Consider the following 20,018-nt stretch of genomic DNA (forward strand, 5'->3'; position numbering starts at 1 on the left):
CAAAAACTAGACTTATAAATAATACCTATTGATTTTGATATTTTTCTAGAAACACTAAGAATGTGAGGCTTCCATGACAAATGCTCATCGAGGATAACACCTAAAAATACTGTTTCTTTCACACGTTTAATTGCATTGTTGTCAATTTGAATAGATATATCAAGTGTTTGCCTCCTTTGGGGTACAGACCAGCTGCTCTCGTCCGGTTCTCAGGCATGCGCACTAGTCTGTGGTGCCCGAGCAAAAATCTCGTCACCGTTCAGGTATGGACACTACCTCAAACACTGGTCTGAAAAGGATTTTTTTCAGTTCTCGCTCTTTTTCCCCATGCCTCCCTGCAATACATAAAACAAAATGGCGGACGCGAACGAGACGCGCGAGCAAACGATTGCTCCTTGGGCACCAAGGAGTCTGAACAACGTATTTTCTCAGTGGCCGTGCACGAGGACCTAGTCTGAACAGGGCCTTTGTTTTGAAACAAACCCTGGTTGCGTTTGATATGTAAATGATCTAGCTGGCATAAGAGAATCAACCGCCTCCAGGGCCCGGTTGTTCGAAAGCCAATAAACGCTATCCCCGATTAAAAGTTAACCGAGGTTTTCATCTCGCTCATTAAAAATGATTTTAAAGGCTCATTTTAAGCTAATGGTAAAGAAAACTCTAAGGCAAAAATAGGGGGACAAAAATCTTTTGGACGAATCCTTACGGATTAGTAAATATACTCGAATCAAAGTTCACGTTAACCCAGGATTAGCTTAATCGACCTTTGAACAACTGGGCCCAGCCTCGCTTCCACTTAAAGGCCAGGTCATAAGCAATAAAATTCAATAGCGGCGCACAAATCTCGCCAGGGAAGCCCGACATCTTCTGACAAAGAATGGGAATGGCTTACTCGAACAGCGGTTTCGTTAAAAATCTAAAATCGTTACACTGTAAATTCAAGCTACCATTGGAGCAAGGTTTTTTCTTTACAGAAAGGAAGCGTACTCAGAATCCATATTGCTCGACATCTCAAGTCTTCACTGTACGGTCGAGGCATTGTGGATTCTGAGCTTTTATTGAAATTAAATGGGCATTCCCAGACTACCTTTCGGCATTGTCGCGTACGCTTTTACACCTTTTTTGGACAACCTTTGTCGAAACAGCTGTATATATAGTAGAGCCTTGTAACCTCAAACCACCAAGGCTACGATCACACTGTACCATTACAACTCTACAAGCACGAATCCGTGCAACTGAGCTTTTTTCGTTGTTTAGATTCGAATTATCAAAACTTACACGGAACCTTACACTACAAAGTTCTTACAATAAAAGTGACAGTGACCCTTAAATTATACTTTTCGGAAGGACAGTAGGTACTGTGTTCCTGCTTCTCGGGCGTCTGCAGAAGTCGCACGGATAGGCGTTTCGGAAAGATGGTACAATCCGAACGGAATACCATATCTGTGCAAATTTTGTTACAGACGCCGGTCAAAAATATGCCCAAATTGAAGCGAAATCTGCCCCTTCCAGTTCGCAGCATTTCAAAAACGCAATTGCCGTTATACTCGCTACAAAATCACACTTTAAGTCACTCAAAAAATGCCGCTAAAACATTTTTATCCATAAAACATTTTCCGGCCCTCGGGCTTTTGCAGTAACCGAGCAAAAAATTTTAATTAACCAAATGTTTCGATGCGTATGACGATTCCAACTAACATTCTGTCATAAACTAGGGCCATTGAAATGCAAGGATTTGTTCTAATCACTGTTATACTGAGTAGACTACTTACAATCCAGGGAACGCCAAGAGAAGAGTAATGAGCAAGGGTGATTCCTTCATTTTCGCTGTAAAAAGGAAGACAAAGGCCAACAAAAGTCAGAAAATAGGTTAACTGGAACAGAAAACAGATTTATTGGAACTCAGAATTAATGATTAAATACTTAGCTATATAAAGTGAAAACCCTAGCTGAATCCCTAAAACAATTTATTTCACAAGCCATAAGATTGGCACTCTTATGTTAGGAACTCATCCATAAAACTTGCAGACTCAAAGTTTTATCTATTTTGTACAGAATAATAATAATAATAATAATAATAATAATAATAATAATAATAATAATAATAATAATAATAATAATAATAATAATAATAATAATAATAAAAAAACACCAAAGGAAGCCACTTCTCGATAACGCATTCAAAGACTTATGTTACACCCGCTTTATACCGCACTCGGCAGCATAACACTGAGAATAATCCTTCGTTTGATTGACAAACTCAGTGGTTTCTGTCTTAATTTTTAAGTCGGCCATCCAGCCTGGATGCAGTTAACATGCACCCAAAGCTGTTTTCATTGACGCCCGCAAAATGACGTGGATTACGTCATTATTCATGGCAAAGCCGTCATTTTCTTTCTCGATTTTTTTTCTCAAACACAAATGACTAAGAACTAATCAAGACCGACTAAGAACACTAAAGTGATATGAAAATGTTAAATACTCCGAAAAAAATATTTTAATAAACATCTTTCAAATGAATCAAAATTTCGAATAAAATGCCTTTTCAGATCAGGTCACAACATTTCAAATTACTGGCGATAAATTTTAGGGGCGACAGGTAAATTCGGCGATTTAACAACGGGGTTTCTTCCTTTTATTTTTTTTTTCCCTTAAAACTGATGACATCTCGGTGAAAAATCAGAAAAAATGATGGGGTCACGGTCGTGCTTTTGGGTGTTTGTGGGGGAGGGGGGAAATTGTTGATTGGTACCACCGCTGGAGTTATGGAAGTGTTAAGCAAAAAATAATACATATATGAAAAGGAACTCTGTCATCTAACTGTCTCGGTACCTCTTAAGAATGAAAGATGGGTTCGAACCACTCTGCATGACAAAACAATGACGACACTGGGAACTGACAAATATTGAGATAAACGCCAAGTGGTCATTGACGATGACAAATGATGAGCAATACGGGGAAATGAGAAAAATTTCCTGCGACAGTAAAAATAAAACTAATAATCAATCAAACGGTACGAAGATGGAAAGACATAAATTGTCTTAGACATTAACAAATTGAACTGGTGCCTCAGGCTTGTTATAGCTACAATGCGAGGTTCATTATCTGAAGTTGTTTTTCATCAGGCAATCGAAGGGTACCGCGATAAGTGCTAATTATATTTATTTGAGTTCTTGTTATTCAATCGGTAAATGACTGCGAATACAGAAATGCGTTGCATATCACGTTTGAATTATGAGCAATTTATTCAGACTTCAGATTTTCTTCCGAAACGTATCCGCCTAACCTCGCTGAAGTATGACTCATTGTATAATATAAATAAGATTAGCCAGACAATTTTTTAGATTCAAAATGATGTAAAGGTTTTGGTGATGATATCTTGCAAATGGTCAACAATGTTGCAGAAATTTTCAATATATCTCAGCTTCGAACTTGGGCCAGGAACTGATAGTGTTGCAATGGTCTACTATTTATTTAATTTAGCGTGCATGGATACAATGTATATCAGCAATATACGCTCGCCAGAAGCCAAAGATGAAGCATTGTAACTATGTTGTATGCTAAGTAGTTGTATACAAATAATAGTTAGAACGCATCTCATACTTAGATGGCTTAATGGATCGAGCTTCGGGACTCACGTTCCTCTTTAGCAATTACAGAGACAATCTACTGAGAAATCATTACCTTCTTTACATGACTAGTTAAGCAGTTTTCATAAGAAATTCAACATTCAAAACTTAAGCACGCTTATAAACTATGTTAAGTATTCGCCGTGGATGTGCTGCAGAAGCCGAACTGGGTTAACATAGCTTCGCTTTCAAATTCAATAAATTAAACTTAATAATTATCACGTTTAAAGATGATGTGTAAGCAGGGATCAGCGTTCAACTTCAAATGAGAATCCGACAAGTATAAAATAATTCTACAAAGTCTTCCGCACTAAAGTATGCGCTGAGTAAAGTACCATCGTTCGTGTTTTTCTAACCAAAGTTATTAGCCTAACGTAGTTTTTGTTTAGACGTGCGATGCCTATTTGGTTTAAATTGTGACAGCTCTAAAAGGAATCAATGGTACTAACCTCAATACAGCGGCAAAAGAGCACAATTGGAGCTCGTTAATTTAAACAGTAATCACTGTGAGCAGCCTCGATTCAGTAACCGAATTAATAATTTAAATAGAAATACTGTTTGAATTTGTTTATGACTGTGTTAACAATAAAGCTTTGTTAACCATTGTGAAGCCTTCACAGCAAGTGTTTCTCTAAAGCCCTGAGGCTCAAAACAATCGACTTTTATTTTAGGATTTAATCGACGAAAATTTAGCACAGGCGTATGTACGTGACTTCCGAGACCTCAGAACTCTATTTTGATTCCTATAGGAAACCGCTAGGGCGCGACTTGGGTGAGTTAAGTAAATGAACCGTTACTTAATTAAAGAAGGGGTATTTATAGTTTAAAATCGAGCCAACTGATATAATGTTAGTCTGTGCACAGTTAGCCGTCTGTTCTCTTCCATAAAGATATAAAGCATATGTCTTAGCTTTCACTGGAATTCATCAGCTAGATCCTTCAAAAGTAGAACATTTTCCTGAACAATAACTGTAATGGTTTTATCCATTACGACTAAAACATGTACATATTTCTCTTATAGTATTGATTACTTCAAAGCAAGTATGGGGACAAAGTAATTATACTGATAAGGAATTAAGGCTATAATGAATTACTGCAATAGTCAATGCAAAGTTTTATTCAGGTTATTTGTCGAGGCTATTTCCTTATGAAAAATACGATTATTATGGGAAACGTCCACTTTGTAGATCAGGTTTAAATAATGCACGCAATGATAAAAACGGCAAAATTGTCGACGGAAATTTTGACAAGGGTTCTGGACTTTACGGAATGCCCGAATTTAGCAGAACTAATGAATTAAAATGGCGGATACTGATGACGAAGTTTAGCCAAATGACCAGATTTTTGACGACGGAGGCGAATTTGGCGAAAGTGATGAATTTGGCGGGAATTTAAGATTAATATTAATGAACTGAGTTTAAGTTCATCACGAAAGCGCATAATTTGACAAAAATCGCCAACTTGAGGAAAAGTTGGCAAAGTTGGAAAAGTTTCGAGATTAAAGTTGTCGAATGAGCTGAGGAGAAGGGTACGACAGAAGTGGCAAATTTGACGAGATTCACCAAAGGATTAAATTTAATGTCAATGAACTGGATTGTTATACCTTGTCTCATGTTCATAGAAGGTGGCATTCATGCATATACCACTTCTTTGTTTGTTATCGCATGCTAACGGTGGCAGACGTGGTGGATTTCCTGAAATTAGACCTAAGGTTTCAGGTTTGAGTACTGAGCCACAAAAGCAAATCTCGGCGGAAATGGAGAATATGTCAAAAATGACAGATACGAAGAAATTTCGCTTAAGGTTAGAATTTAATTTGGTCACCTTTCGTCAAATCTACCAGGTTCTCCACTTTAATTTCTGACAAAGTTTGTCGTTTCCACAGGACCTTAATTTCAATTCAGCTCATCAACATTAAATTTTGACATTTGGTGAGATTTCGCCAAAAACGCTATTTTAATGTCGGAAAGACGTCCAGGTCTTCTACACGCAACGCCGCGAGCCCGATTATGATTGGCTCATACTTGACAAGATTAACCGCTATCGGATAAACCACTATTTGAACCGGCTACAATAGATCATTGTTCCGACATAAATAGTATTACACTTATGACACAAGCTTTGTATTTTTGCCAAATTAACTGTTGTCGTCAAGAAAGCGACGAATTCGACGAAACTGGCAATAATGGCAAAATGCCAGATCTGATGAATTTTTTCAACGACAATTAATACGAAAGATTTGAGAAGGATACCACGAAAAGCTTCGAATTCCACAAAAAAATTGTGAACTTGGTCAAAATGGTGCTTTTAATGAAATTTTGCCAACGTGTATATTCAACGAATTTTTGTTAAATTTGCCAAAATAGTCCATGTTTGCTAATTTAGTTGTTTGTCTCATTCAAGTTTTTCGAAAATTGATAAATGACTATCAGTTCATAAAGCTGATAGACCTCATTTTAGGAATGATTCGTTTCTTCGTCATAGTTTAATACGCTCTACACTCCTCTCCCCTCCCCTAAGGACGAAAAAGATGTTCATAAATGTTTTTTATTGTTATTTTATCAAGGACGGTCCTAACCAAACTGTAGACAAGCAGTTCCTTTGCACTACAACATTTATTGGAGTCGAAAATCGTCGTGGCACCTGATGTGCCAGACATTAGCAGAGGTCAAGTGTTGTTTAAGGTCAATCGTTAGGGCCTGGTTATACAGTTACCAGAGTAAAACGCAAACGCATGCTAAAATATTAGACTTTCTCAAAGTCCGCTCGTCACTCTTTCGGCGCATGAGAGGACGGCAGGTCTTTGCAAGTCTGTGTCCATGGAAACATCAAATTCGAAAAAGCAAATCGAAACTCAAAAAGAACCCCCTTTTCTTACACCTGGCTCACGCTTGCGCTTGCCTTTGATTTTCCTCGCATGTTCGTCATATTATCACAAAAAAAAACTTCCACTAGAAAGTGTTACTGATAATTGATATTAAGCATTTGTCTTTATGATAGCAGTTGATATGATATGATATGATATGATATGATATGATATGATATGATATGATATATGATATGATATGATATGATATATGATATGATATGATATGATATGATATGATATGATATGATATGATATGATATGATATGATATGATATGATATGATATGATATGATATGATAGCAGTTTATTGTGAACATACGCTTAGCTTTTGTGAGACCAGCAAGCTAGGCTCACCAGCTACCCTTGATTGTATCTCGATGTAAGCAATTTATATGTATTCCCTTTGTTGTGCCGTGTGTGTGTTTCTGTAGTTTTGTATTTTAGTGTTATTATTGCAAATAAAAAAAAAAATAAAAAAATTATACCCTTGATTAATATGGGAACTCCACTATCTTTTTCTTTTACTTCTAATTGGTGGATAATGACTTAAGGACGGTGCCTACTATTGTTACTGCGCAAACGTTCTGCGCATCGCAAGATACTTGGGTTTCCTATGGGTGGTGCCTACTAATACAGGAATATTTTTGCGCGGTTTAAAACTATACGGAGAAAGCAGAACTTACCAAATGCTTTTGGTATCTCAAAAAAAGAAAATTGGGGGTAACCATGCATTTTTCAGAGATAACTAAGCTTCAATTTAGGAAAAAATCCCATACATTGCTTTATATTTTGGCGTTTTTTAGAGATATTAATGTTTAATTATCTCTGAAAAATGCGTGGTTACCCCCAATTTTCTTTTTGGATTCCAATAGCCCTTGCTAAGATCTGCTTTTCCCGAGAAGTCATAAACCAGACAAAAATACTTCGGTATTAGTAGGCACCGTCCTTAAGTACAATTTGACGAAGGCAAAAGGTATAGTACTGAAACCCGCATTTCTCGGACCATTCCGAGATGCAGAGAACTACATGCCCAGTAGAAAAAGGAGGCATCGTAAAGTAAGGTAAATGCTAAACTTTTAAAAGTTGTCTCTGGTTTCCGAGTATGAGTGTCTATACCTGTTATGCAGGTGTATCGATTATCTTCATAAATATTTCCATTATTAGAGAGATTTCGCGTTGACGGCAAACGGCAAGCGGCAGGCTGGAATTTTCTCTGTGATGAAAAATAATGAAGCTCTTTTGGTTTACGCTTATCTCCACCCAGTCGGCGACAGCTATCGAGCAAACACGAAAAAGAGAGAAGTGAGTACGGGAAACACAAGTTTGTGTATTTTAGAACAAACAGCGGCTTGACGTTTCCCGTTTGGCGTTAGCCGTAAACGCGAAGCAAAATCTAACTTGCAGCACCGTTAATAGTAAGTCCAGTAATAAACATTATATAAAACAAAGGTCAACGGAAACAAGACCCGTGATGCATTGTCAATCGCTTCAGCTCTCTTCATTATCCTTCTGTTTTTAATGCTGCTTTGATCGATTATCCCATCATCCACTACGAATTTGTTAGCTTTGGTTGCATCGTGGCTCATTTCAATATCATCGTCATATCCAATGTCTCGATCATTAGGGCTGTATGTGTCAGGAGCTTGTCTGTGGGTCCGTGAGCCAAACAGACAAGTCTTGAGTGATGAGCAGATTCTAGTCGAAAGAGGAGTTTTACGCTTCTAGAATGCAATAAAATGAAAAAAATAAAATAAAATAAATTAAAAACTGTGTGTTCAGCAAAATGAAGAAAAGAGACACTAAATGATCATTTCGCGCGCCAAAAAAGTTTTTTCGCCATGCAATTTAAGACAAAAATCACTAGCTTCAAAAACCAAACAAATACGTGATAGCTCGTGCTTTTTGAGTTGAGCAGTAAATGATCATATATGATAACAGCCTTTTCTTAGCTTGACCTCCCATATACGCTTAAGAGTTAATGGATCGCTCCAAAGGATATTATTTTTAGTCGCTTCGGGTTGTGATGTATGCTTTGACACTGATTGGTCCTAAAATGGAATACTTTTACCTATTAAGCTGCCTGGGCTGTGCATCCCCATTTTGCAAATAAGGCCTCATTTACACCCTTAAGACATTCAAGACCAGGGGTCAGACTCACGAAGTCTCCCTAAGTTAACATGTATTCTAAATATTGTTTCTCATTAATAATAGTCTGCTGGACTAATGATAATAGACTTTTGCTACCTCTTAAAGGAAACCTCCACTCTTGAAATAAATTGACGATAAATTGTTGAAAATACAATCTAATTTCAAATTTCGTTGGAAAACATGGAAATAATATTTCTGTGTCGGACAAAACAGAATTTGATTATCGCCTTTTTTTCGTTTTAAATTTCGCCCGTGCCGCCATCTTGGATTTCATGACGTTGAACGGTTGCTCAATTGTTTCACACAAGAGAACTTCTGCTTACTGACAATAGCGGCAACCATATGACGTCATAAAATCCAAAATTGCGGCGCCCGGGAAATTTAAAATCCAAAACAGGCGATAATCATATCTAATTTTTAGCACACTTGAATGTCATTTCTGCTATTTAAAGTAAAATTTAGAATTTAGGCACTATTTCCGACAATTCACCGTCAATTTGTTGTCGGAGTGGAGATTCCCATTAACTTAGGAGGACTTCGTACATCTGGCCCAGTTTTCCCTGAAAATGAATGAAAAATGAAATGCATTTCCAGGGGATTTATCAAATATTGAAGGTTTCTTTTTTGTTTGCTTGTTAGCCTGCAGTGCAGGCGTTTTTCATGGGCGAGCGCTGAATAATAAATTTAGTCCGCGTATTTGAAGGAGGCTGAGGGGGAGGGGGGGGGGGGGGGCAGGAAATGAGAGCGAAAATTATTTTTCCCTCCTCTCCCCCTCCCCCCTCCTTTATTTCTCGGCTAGTCGTCCTCTCGCTTAGGGTCACTTTTGACTCGCTCCAGCCCTCTCACGTTTCCTCGCCCAAGATGACAGCAACGAAGGATTATTCAGCGCTCCCGCTCCAAAAATACGCCTGCATTGCAGGCTATTTGCTTGTTTGTTTGTTTTCACCAGTGATCCTTGGTACAACTTTATTATTGCAAGCCCGGGTACCCCCAAGGGGAGACACGAGAGGTATTATCAGGTTAGAGATAAAAATTTAATACCGGGAATAGCATAACAAAGCTTTTATTGCACCAAACTTTAACAAGAAATACAGAATTCTCTAAAACTGGTTTGTACATTTCTCGGCATAATTTAAATGCAACTTTAGTTATTATAAAACGTTTCACTTAGTTTGTTTTTGGTTTCAGAAGGATTTATTTGTTTTTAGCATCTTTTTAGGACGTTCATAGGGGTTCATATTGCGAGTATTCCATTTAGGTAAACTGGGTGCAAGTTTTTTTCTTGTTGTTGTTGTTTTTTGTTTGTTTGTTTGTTTGTTTTGTTTTATTTTTTATTATTATTAAATGAAATAATGTCCCAATTTTTGCACGGTTTAGTTTTAAAAAGCAAAACATCTAAATCATAGTTATATGTACCTTGTATTTAACCCTTTCCTCTCCGCTGCTTTCTGCACTCCTTGTAACAAGAAACACGATGAGACATTCAATCAACGAAAAAAAGACGAAGCTGAACGAAACCAGTAGATACCAGTCTAGCGCCTTTGGGTAACTGACTTTAGGCAGGTTGCCATTCAGAGATCCGAGAAGGAACATGATGGTTAGAATTGTTGTAATCCCCAGGGCCATTCTGTTGCCAACATCATCTTTGTCCATCCAGAAAACGATCCAACTAAGGCAGACGACAAAAATATCCGGAAAGTAGACTTGGATAAGGAAGTAACCGATACGTCGGTTGAAGAAAAACGTGGCTGTTATTATTGAGAAGTTTGCTGTAAGCAAAAACAAAACCAAAAAGAGCGTTTAGTTAATTTGCGATGAAACATATACTGTGCAACTTTAAAGGAATAAAAGCAAAATAAAAAGTATTGATGATGATGATGATGATGATGATGATGATGATGATGATGATGATGGCCTATTTATATTTAACATTTTTCTCGCGTAACTAGTGTGAGCTAGATTAAAGAAATTCTTGTAGGAGTTAAGACTGTGAGTGATAAGCGTAGATAAGCAAATTGATATTATGACGAGAATTCGTTCATTTATTGGACGAGAATTAAGACAAAAACTTGATTCTTTGAAGTTGAGAACGCAGGACACAAATGAATCACAAAATGTTGCAAAAAAAAAAAGGTCCCATAAAAGTTCAAGGTGTACTCGCCAGAATTTTCTTCTTAATTGCAGCTTCTATTGTGATACGAAATTCATGCTACCTTTTTGAAGCAATGTTTACAGACTGACATATCTAAAATGCGTAAATCCCACTGGTTTGGACTTTGTGCAATTAACTGTAATTATTCAAAGTTTTCAAACAGATTCCACTGCTCAACAAATCAGTCACCTCACTCAAAAAGGATTCATCAACATTCTTCACTTTGATGCTACATTTGATCTTTCCCTTATCCGCTCTCGCGCAAGGATTCGCGCGAGAGGGAGGAAAGCTGAAAAAGAAACTTCTCGCAGTCTATCTTTTGTATGCCTTGTAAGATTTACTGCCAACCTTTCGTGAAGACCTCTACTTCAGAAGATAGCTTGGAGCCCTTGTATTCAAACTGCGCCATTTCCTTGTTACCAACTAAAACTTCAGTTTCGCCTGGAAGCCACTGGTATACAATGTCCTCAGTAGAATGCCCATCTGTGTAATCCAGACGCATTGGTAAGTTTAAGTATTTTAAGTACTTACAAATAAGAAGCGTTGTGCGATGGTCTATAGGTCAATAGTTTGTTTAGCGTGAAGTAATTCTATTTGTATTGTTAATTAAGTTGCTTGACAAAGTCCACAGTCATCTCCAACCCATGTTCACACGTGACCTAAACGTGTTTTCAGTACCCTAACTTTCGGCCAATTCTCACTAAACCCCATCCATTTTGAACCTGTCTCAGTTGGTTTGTACTCTTCAAGCATGGTTGTTCTCCACCTAATGCAGTGGGTTCTGGGTAATTTTTATAAAGCCTCTCTTTAGTGCAACCTCGAGCTAATTTTCAGCTGTGAGTATCCAAGTCAGAGCCGTCAAATATACGTCAAGCGTATTCACAAAAAAGCGAAAAAAAAAAAAAAAAAAAAAAACAGGTTAGGTGCGCTTTAGCTTTGCTTACTCTTCTACAGAACTATATGTAACCATGATGAGCCAGCTGCAGTGTCCTGGAAAATAGATCATCATTACAGAGAAACTGCTGGAAATGTTGGCCACTGAAGGCGACTCACGCAACATCTTAAAATAATAATAATAATAATAATAATAATAATAATAATAATAATAATAATAACACTCTGTAACAACTAATTCACAATAAAGATATGATAAGGTACAGTTAAAATAACACTTACAACTTCCAAATTTGAGGAAACACGTCTGCCTGTCCAGTGGAAAATCGAGCAGATTCATAACGCAAGAGGCTAGCAAAGTTACCCTGTGATAAAACAAAAAAACAGAAACTTAAACTGATGCCTAGCCTTCTCTCTCAGGCCCTGGTTGTTCAATGTGCGAATAACCTTACCCACCAGATAAGTCCTTATCAGATTCGATGCATTTTTCATTGGCCGAGAGTAGACCACCTGACATACAAATAATGCTCTGCCCATGCGCAATACTGTCCAACTGTGTTTTGTTGCAAATAATATTCTGCTCATGCGTTATTGAAATCACGCTCTTGTGCGAAATTGACAGATCGCTTCCCTGAGCTGTCAGAGAGTGACTACAAAGATTTTAAGTCCTTGAAGACTGTGAACTTTTTCCTAAAATTCTTCAGCCTTGTCGATGTATACATTTGGTTATTGAACGGTTGACTTTATGTACAATTTGAAGTCGACAGAATAAATATTTAACTGAGAAGGAAACCAATTATTGATTTCTGTCAAAAAGTAAAGCAAATGACTGTAGATAATTAAAGCTAATTGAATTTAACATATTTTCCCTCATGTGGGTAGAAGATCATGCGACGTCAGCTCACCCCTTGCTGTATTCAATGTCTCCATTTGGCTTAACATGTACAAAACTGTGAATTTCCTCGTTGGGCATCATCATATTTGATTCACGTGCGTTATAGCAGAAGGGATCTGGGACCCAAACATTGTCGATGTCACTTCCTTTTATGCTGATGGTGCGGTTAAGCTTTCCCGCAAGACGCGGATCATTCCAGTACTGACGGAAATAGCCGTATACTTTGTATTCCTGTCAATCAAACAAACAAATCTCTTAGCTATTAAATTATTTTATAAAGAAAGTTATCATAAGGAAATATTGTTATATATTCGCGCCTTTAGTAGAAATTTTGTCTCATATTATATAGAACAGTTGTGCTGTCTTTAGGCCTTTTATGTTTTAAGATAACTATATTCACCTGTTCTAGCTACTGTACCTTTTGCTTAACAAATAATACGTTTCAGACTGAGAGACTAGCAACGTTTGAGTAACGACAGGACGTATCGGAGGTATCATAGTACAAGACTATCCAATTAATTTTTTTCTGTGGAACTGATATTTTCAACAATACTTACCATATTAGCTTCCTCGATGTTTCCAAATGACTCAACATACAAAGTACATTGGATGGTAACAGGTGATCCTTTTTCTGAAATGTGATATCATAGACGGAAAGTGAATAAATAAATAAATAAATAAATAAATAAAATCAATGGGAATTTCAGTGGAATCCACGGAGTGGCTCTTCTCTCCACTCAGTACCAGGTCAACTGGAATTTTGACATATTGGTTCTTGTGCCGGAAGAAAAACCCTCGGAGCAAGGATGAGAACCAACAACAAACTAATCCCACATATGACGCCGAAACCGGAATCGAACCCGGACCACATTGGTGGGAGACGAGTGCTCTCACCACTGCGCCATCCCTTCACCCCCTGCTGGAAGTGATTGCATCTTCCTACCAAGCTGTTCCTTGCTTTCATTTCATGATCCCAACTGGATTTTGATCGGTCTTTGCCATCTTTAATAATAGTAGCGGCTCTTATAATAACTTATTAAACCGTGAGCATGGGCTTTCCTTTATTAATTAAGTAAAATAAAATAATAAAAAAAAGAAGAAGAAATGGAATATTCCTAAGAATTACTGGAAAGTGAAGGTGCATTTAGAATTAACCAGCGTTGCGCGAAGATATATAGATACAAGCGTTAAATTCATTTTTCCTTCCAATTGACCTTTGTCTGGCTCCGTTAAAGTTCAGATTATACTTATTCTGAGAAAATATCAGTAATAATATAGAAATTAATGAAAAGTCCATTTACCAAAATCTGGTCGAATTGCTTTGTCGTAGTTGGAGAAAAAAGTTGAAATGACGTCTCCATCAACTCTGAAAATGAATAATTCAACGAACGTGATCAATTAAAAAAATTAATGTTAAAATATCTAAAGTTTAAATAAAACCATTTTTAGATTAAAATATACAATGGTTTTACAAGTGCGAGAAAAAGTAAAAATATTTGCAACAGAATTGTACAACCGCAGAATTATGGCAATAGCCTTGTAGCTAATTGGATAAAGCTCTTCCTATGCTTCTCTTTTCTGGAGGATGCAACAGTCAATTTACGTTGGGTTCAGTCATGCCATGTTTTATTTGCGCGCATAACTGAGTGTTTTGTGTACTTAGTACATGGAGGTAGTTTGTGCGCTACAGGTATACGTTCCAGTTCAAGGTTGGTGGCCGCATCGAGCTCATTATAAGTTAACATTCATATAATAACAATTTTTTTATGGTACATATGGCCTGTTGCTGAAACTATGTAATTCATCCACTAAGGGTCTCTGATTTTTTTTTTTCTTTTTCTTTTTTTAATATTCCCAGTCATAAAAAAAAAAAAGAATAGCGCAAGGTAAAGATGACGAATGCTTTCGAGAGGAAAAAAATATGGGGAAATAAATTAAACAGGAAAGCTTGTACTTACCGTCTTGCAAATATTAACAGCGCAGCCACTGCGAAGTAGCACTTGTTAATGAGAGTTTTCATTTTTATATCTAAAGACAGAAAGGAAAGAGAGAAACACGCTGTTAAACGCTGATCGTAGAAAAATTAAATAATCATCTTTACGAAAGTCCCGTTTGAACCCCATTTACAAAGTGACTCTTAATTAATTTACAAAGAAAAAATAAAGAATGTCCCCTTAATTTTCTAACCCTGACAAAGTGAAACCTTCCAATTAAGGCATAGTACGACAATTACGGTATAAACGAGCGCGGCCGAGGAGTTAAAGGCGGGATTCTACCGTGAAAAGACACCAGCTAGCGTTCAGCGGGACTGGAATCCGAGGTCCGAAGCTCTAATCACGGGAAGAGGCTGCCCCTTTGAAGCCTGTCTTTGGTCCCGAATGTCATTGCAAACTTCCGTCGGCATTTACAGTTATTTTCCTATAATTTAACTTCCTAAGATTGTTAACGTTAATTATTTAAAAGCGTCGTTATTTATTGGAAATTAGCTTATCAGAGTGTGCAAAGTAATATTCCATTTTCACCATCAAGATGCTAGAATAATAGCCAAGTCTGACTTGAATTATTATGAATAAGCCGCTCAAACGGCTGGTATAATAAGACAATTAACAAGCATAACAAGATGGAGCTAAGTTGGTTAGTCAATGCAAACTGAACAACTCTAATTAGCATGCCAGTTTTCTTTCCATTATAGCTAGCTTTAAATTATAGATCTTAATCAGCAAACCTTCTCATAACACAGACATATTACATTATGAGGTAGTTATTTTTTGGTGGGAATTAAAATTGCTTGTTCCACGAATTTCGCGCTAAAAGCTATTTGGGAACACATAACTCTACTTGAAATTGGCGCCACCTTCTTCATGTTACAGTCGAAGCTCTCGTAAGCGACCACTTCGGGAATTGGAAAAAGAGGTCGTAACTAGAGGTGGTGACTTACGAGAATGCAATTTCGGAAACGACCAAAAGCTGAAACAATAGAAGCTGGTCACTTACCAGAGTTTTTAGCATAAAGCTTTCTTCCTCGGTCTCAGGGTAACACTCTTAATCCAACTGCAAATTATCTTGAATTTTAGATCAACATTATTAGGCAGTGCAATATTACTGTAAATGTGATCACAAAGTGTTTACTTTTCTGATGAAAGAGCTGCCGTAATACGTATCAGAATCTTTGAGTGGTCGCTTACGAGAACTTAAAAAACAAAGGAAAAGACCAGTTGGTAATTACTAAAAGTGGTCGCGGTCGCTTATGGGAGAGGTCGCTAACAAGAACTTTCTATTACAGAGCTTTTAGGGCTTCTACTGCATTTGCAAGCACAACATACCAGAGCTTGAAGTAGTAAACATAGAATATAACCAAACGAACAAAGAATGGTCAAGGCTATGAAAACTAAATTTTCTTACCTAAAATATGGAGCTTATACAATTGCATAGCTAACTGAAAAGGTCGTAGATGACCAAGGTTTTCATTTGAGGCCGGAGGCCGGACGTTTCGTCCGGTCGTTAATTGCCATTCCACGTCCGGTACTTTGAGATCAATATTGGCGATTTTTTTTACTACTGTATTATATATTTTTCTTACTAAGGCATCTTACTTTTTAAAGAAAATTTTAGTGAGCGCCAGCATTGCCTAGAAAACTGCTTCCTTGGTTCCAGAAACGCTGGAAATGGCGTTTCTGAGTATTCTATTTTAAAAATTTTATGGGGGAGCATGCCCCAGACTCCCTAGGTGCTTGTGCCTACGGCGCACGCGAGGCGCCTTACGGCGCCAAGAAAACATTCACGTCCGGTGCTTTCAGAAGTATGTCCGCTAATTTACAAAATGCATTTTAATGTTCTTATTGTCACAAGCATAATCAACAGATGAGGGATATTAATAGCCTTATTTGTTATATTTAGACAAAGACAACGCGGGACTTAAAGCTGGCTGAAACGTGTCTGTTCTTCTGCATTTTGGGTCGGAATATTGTACTCCTATCATCCGTTACCAACAAATCTAGTATCTATCGTTCAAAATTTAATTAAAGAAAAGCCATTTGATTGATTTACGAAAGCATTGGATCCTAACGGTCGGATAGCATAAAGATATATCAACAGATGGGGTATTCAAATTTAAGTGTCATATAAGTTGCACGGACAACAATGAAAAAATGATAACTGAAGCTCTGTGTTCACTGTTATAAAGTCAATCGCGTATTCAAAAACCCTACTTGTGATGCAATTTACTTCTTGAGATGCGCCTTAAAGTGGCCCCGGATAGTTGCGTGCGGTGTGGCGTAAACACTAACACGTGTCTTTTCGCTGCATTATACAGGCTGTTATTAATAACACTGCTAATTTCTTGAATTGTGCATGTGTTTGTTTTTGTTCAAGTTTGACAGACCGCAAATCACACGCTTGACTAAGTACAGAGTCAAGAGGTTGTCAGAGAACTGGCTGTTGACAAATTGCAATACCAGAATACAGGGTGAAAACACCTGTTACTGGGAAATAAGTCGCTCAAAGCAGTTTATAGTTGGTTGGTTGGTTGGTTGGTTGGTTGGTTGGTTGGTTGGTTGGTTCCGATAAACGCCACTGATCTTAAGACACAGTGAAGAAAAGTAACTTTAATTTAGCCCTTGTTTGGTTATTGGCATGAAGATCCAGGCCAAATGCAAACCAAACTAAAAATTTATACCATTTCCGAGTTCCGTTGCGGTTTTGTTGGTGTTTTCAAACATCCTGAATTGCGTTTAGGTAGTTTCCTGCTAAATCAGTATCGGAAGAAACGTCATACAAAATATTCATAGCACGTATACTATTTTAATAAACTATTCATTCAGACAATTAAAACTCGTGCCTTGGAGAAAGAAAAGGCCTCTTATCTTAAGTATCACGAAAGAATTCTCGAAGTATGTAAATTATTCTACACACTACATTGTTCAAAGTTGAAGACTTGAAGAAATAAATATTATTGAAGATTTTAGGTGTAAACTGAAAAAATCTATGCTTCGTCAGGAAGAACTGCGGGAATAATGGAATCCTGCTCGAAATGCCATCGATTTTATTCAGACTTGTCTCACATGAATCGATTTGTGATAATAAGTACTCGAGACATACCTAGCTTTCCTTTGTCGAAAAAAAAGATATAAGTTCCATTAAGTTATCGATATGTCTCATTCGTAGTTCTTTACCGCTGCATTCGTTTTATAAACGGCGTCCTAATTAAAATTCGACTTCGTGACTTTATAACTAACTTTCAAAGAGTTTGACAATTAATACCTTTTAGGCGATGGATTATGTCACCACAAATAACATTGTTAGGGCTAAAAGCAGTGGGCTAAAGGGTAATGTGGTATCTTCGATTAGCCAAAACAATTAACGATGTCATGTAATCATTAACAGAGGCATGCGTACTAAAATTATATTTATATTAAAATATTTATGTTCTTCTTATTGGCATGAGATATACTGACACATGAGCATTAACTTCTCGTATTTCTTTCGAGCATTTTTGAACTGCAACAATTAAATGTTCGTTTTGAAGACTAGAGTAACATTAAAATTTAATGGACAAATGGCGAATAGGCATGTGAGCTGGTTTGCCGATTCAGCGCTATGATCACTGGAGATCACGGAATCAGCAGCGATTTAACCGCAGGGGCAACCTTCAGCGTTTTAAAGACAATTTTACAATCTTGCTTTGTCACCTAGGGACGATTTTTATGTGACAATCACTGCGGCGCTGCGCAGAAATCTGTGCGAACCGATTGGGTATCAACGGAAACCCAACTTCTTTACTTGGTCAAATAGCTAAGTCGTCGCGATAGCGAAGATTCGTTTAATATCTTTCAAGTTTGGTTTAGAATTTTCGTTGTGTTAAAGGAAATAAGATCGACTTACCCAATACTCTGAGAAGAAGGAAACCCGTGACCAGACGTGTGCTGATTAAGAACGTCACTGAGAATACAGGTAGAGCTCTATGTAATTGAAGTTAAAACAAAATGTTTTGTAAAAATTTGCATTTTCATTCATGGTATTTTAATTACCGGTTGAGAACAATAATCTCAAGTATTGCTTTTGTTTAACCACCACAGCTGGAGTTCGCCGTCAACTTCCTCGGTTCACTCACAAAAATGTTACTTACCCCTAAAAAAGGCTAAATCCATAGTAAACCACACCCCAAAAGGACAGTAAAGCTTACAACTTTGTCGAGTCTAAATTGACTAAAAACATGGCCAAGGGAAGCGTCACTAAGGTAACGCAGTCACTATCGCCACGGCTATCGTGACATAAATTTCATCCACCCACACGAGCCCGGTCCGAGCAACATGTTTCCTAACTCAAACTTTAACTGTGAAAGGTTAAATCAAATTGCTCAAAGAGATTGCTTTCCTTCCCTGTTATAAAGATGCTAATAAAACACATTTCTGACGTACTCACCGTTATAGCACGCAATAGCGTGACAGACAAGCTATCCGGCATCACGTAATGTTTCACACGATATTTAATTAAGGGGGGAACACACTAAATTTGAAAGAAATTTGAAAATTATTTTTGGAATACTAACAGACAGTTGATACCCACGCAAGAGCACCCCGGGTTTCTAGTGGACTAACTTGGTGTCCGTCTATTAATTATTAATTACAAATTCCAATTCTAAAACTTCACTAAATCTTCAATACTTCTTATTTCTCTTAATTTTTCTAGGAAAAACTACTCCTCCCAAATATGCCCCAGAATTACCCCCCTAAAAATCACAAAATACTCCACAATACAGATTCAGGATATGATGATAGGGTTTTTGGATTGCTTGAAACGTGAACGAGATATTTCCATCAAAGCCATAACAAGTGGCGGGAAAATGGCGTTCAGGTGTAACTCCCCTTAATGAATTTTCCATCGAAACACAATTTACTTAGACCAGTGTTAAAAAAAAAAAAAATCTGTTGCGTCCGGCATACCACTAAAGCTTGTACATCCCAGCAACAGTTTGGGTCCAAGTCGAAGGTCATGACGTCATTCGTGTTTGCCAGCTATTTCTCACCTAGGCCTCTAGTTTCCACAACAGAAAAAAAAATCACTTGCAATTGCTTTCTCGTTTACCAGGGGCAACCAACGATTAACATCGGTAGATATCAGCTCGGGAGGCCCTTAAAATTACCTCAGAAATTCGGATTTAGTTGCAAAAAAATCTAAGGTTTTCTTTGCCAAAATGCCAGCTAACAATTATGTAGCACTAAACTAAATTCCTTTCGTTTTCGAAGGGTAAAGTCTATCGTTAAAATGCAAACAAAGATCGGCTAGCATTTTTGTAAAGCCAAGAAAAAGTCCTAAATTCGGGGAAAACATTCCGTTATTAAAATTTTCAGCAACTGAAATTTCAGCTATAGCACTAACAGATCAAATTGTATGAGATTATACAAATAGGAGACAAAACGATCTGGGAACACA

General features: G+C 37.4%; 1 protein-coding gene and 1 long non-coding RNA gene across 3 annotated transcripts; one reads left to right on the forward strand and one right to left on the reverse strand.

The window, feature by feature from the left end:
• Nucleotides 1–6,169: 6,169 nt before the first annotated feature.
• Nucleotides 6,170–7,212, forward strand: LOC146456376 (uncharacterized). Its single transcript, XR_014858825.1, has 2 exons — nt 6,170–6,616; nt 6,847–7,212. It is a non-coding gene; the product is annotated as an uncharacterized LOC146456376 (long non-coding RNA).
• Nucleotides 7,213–7,343: 131 nt separating this feature from the next.
• Nucleotides 7,344–19,042, reverse strand: LOC146456377 (glycine receptor subunit alpha-3-like). 2 transcript variants are annotated; one of them, XM_085093172.1, is made up of 10 exons: nt 19,008–19,042; nt 18,468–18,544; nt 14,546–14,615; nt 13,889–13,953; nt 13,145–13,218; nt 12,598–12,818; nt 11,975–12,057; nt 11,147–11,281; nt 10,063–10,415; nt 7,344–8,219 (listed from the first exon to the last, which is right to left on the reverse strand). In XM_085093172.1, exons 3-10 carry the CDS (start codon nt 14,605–14,607, stop codon nt 7,908–7,910), a joined length of 1,305 nt encoding a protein of 434 aa, XP_084949298.1. In that variant the 5' UTR covers nt 14,608–14,615; nt 18,468–18,544; nt 19,008–19,042; the 3' UTR covers nt 7,344–7,907. The 2 variants fall into 2 exon arrangements, with proteins under 2 accessions (XP_084949298.1, XP_084949299.1); XM_085093173.1 differs by having other exon boundaries at nt 18,464–18,544.
• Nucleotides 19,043–20,018: the final 976 nt, after the last annotated feature.

Source organism: Pavona decussata, unplaced genomic scaffold, assembly GCF_977016875.1.
Source record: "Pavona decussata unplaced genomic scaffold, jaPavDecu1.1 SCAFFOLD_255, whole genome shotgun sequence".
In the NCBI taxonomy this organism is placed as follows: Eukaryota; Metazoa; Cnidaria; class Anthozoa; order Scleractinia; family Agariciidae; genus Pavona; species Pavona decussata.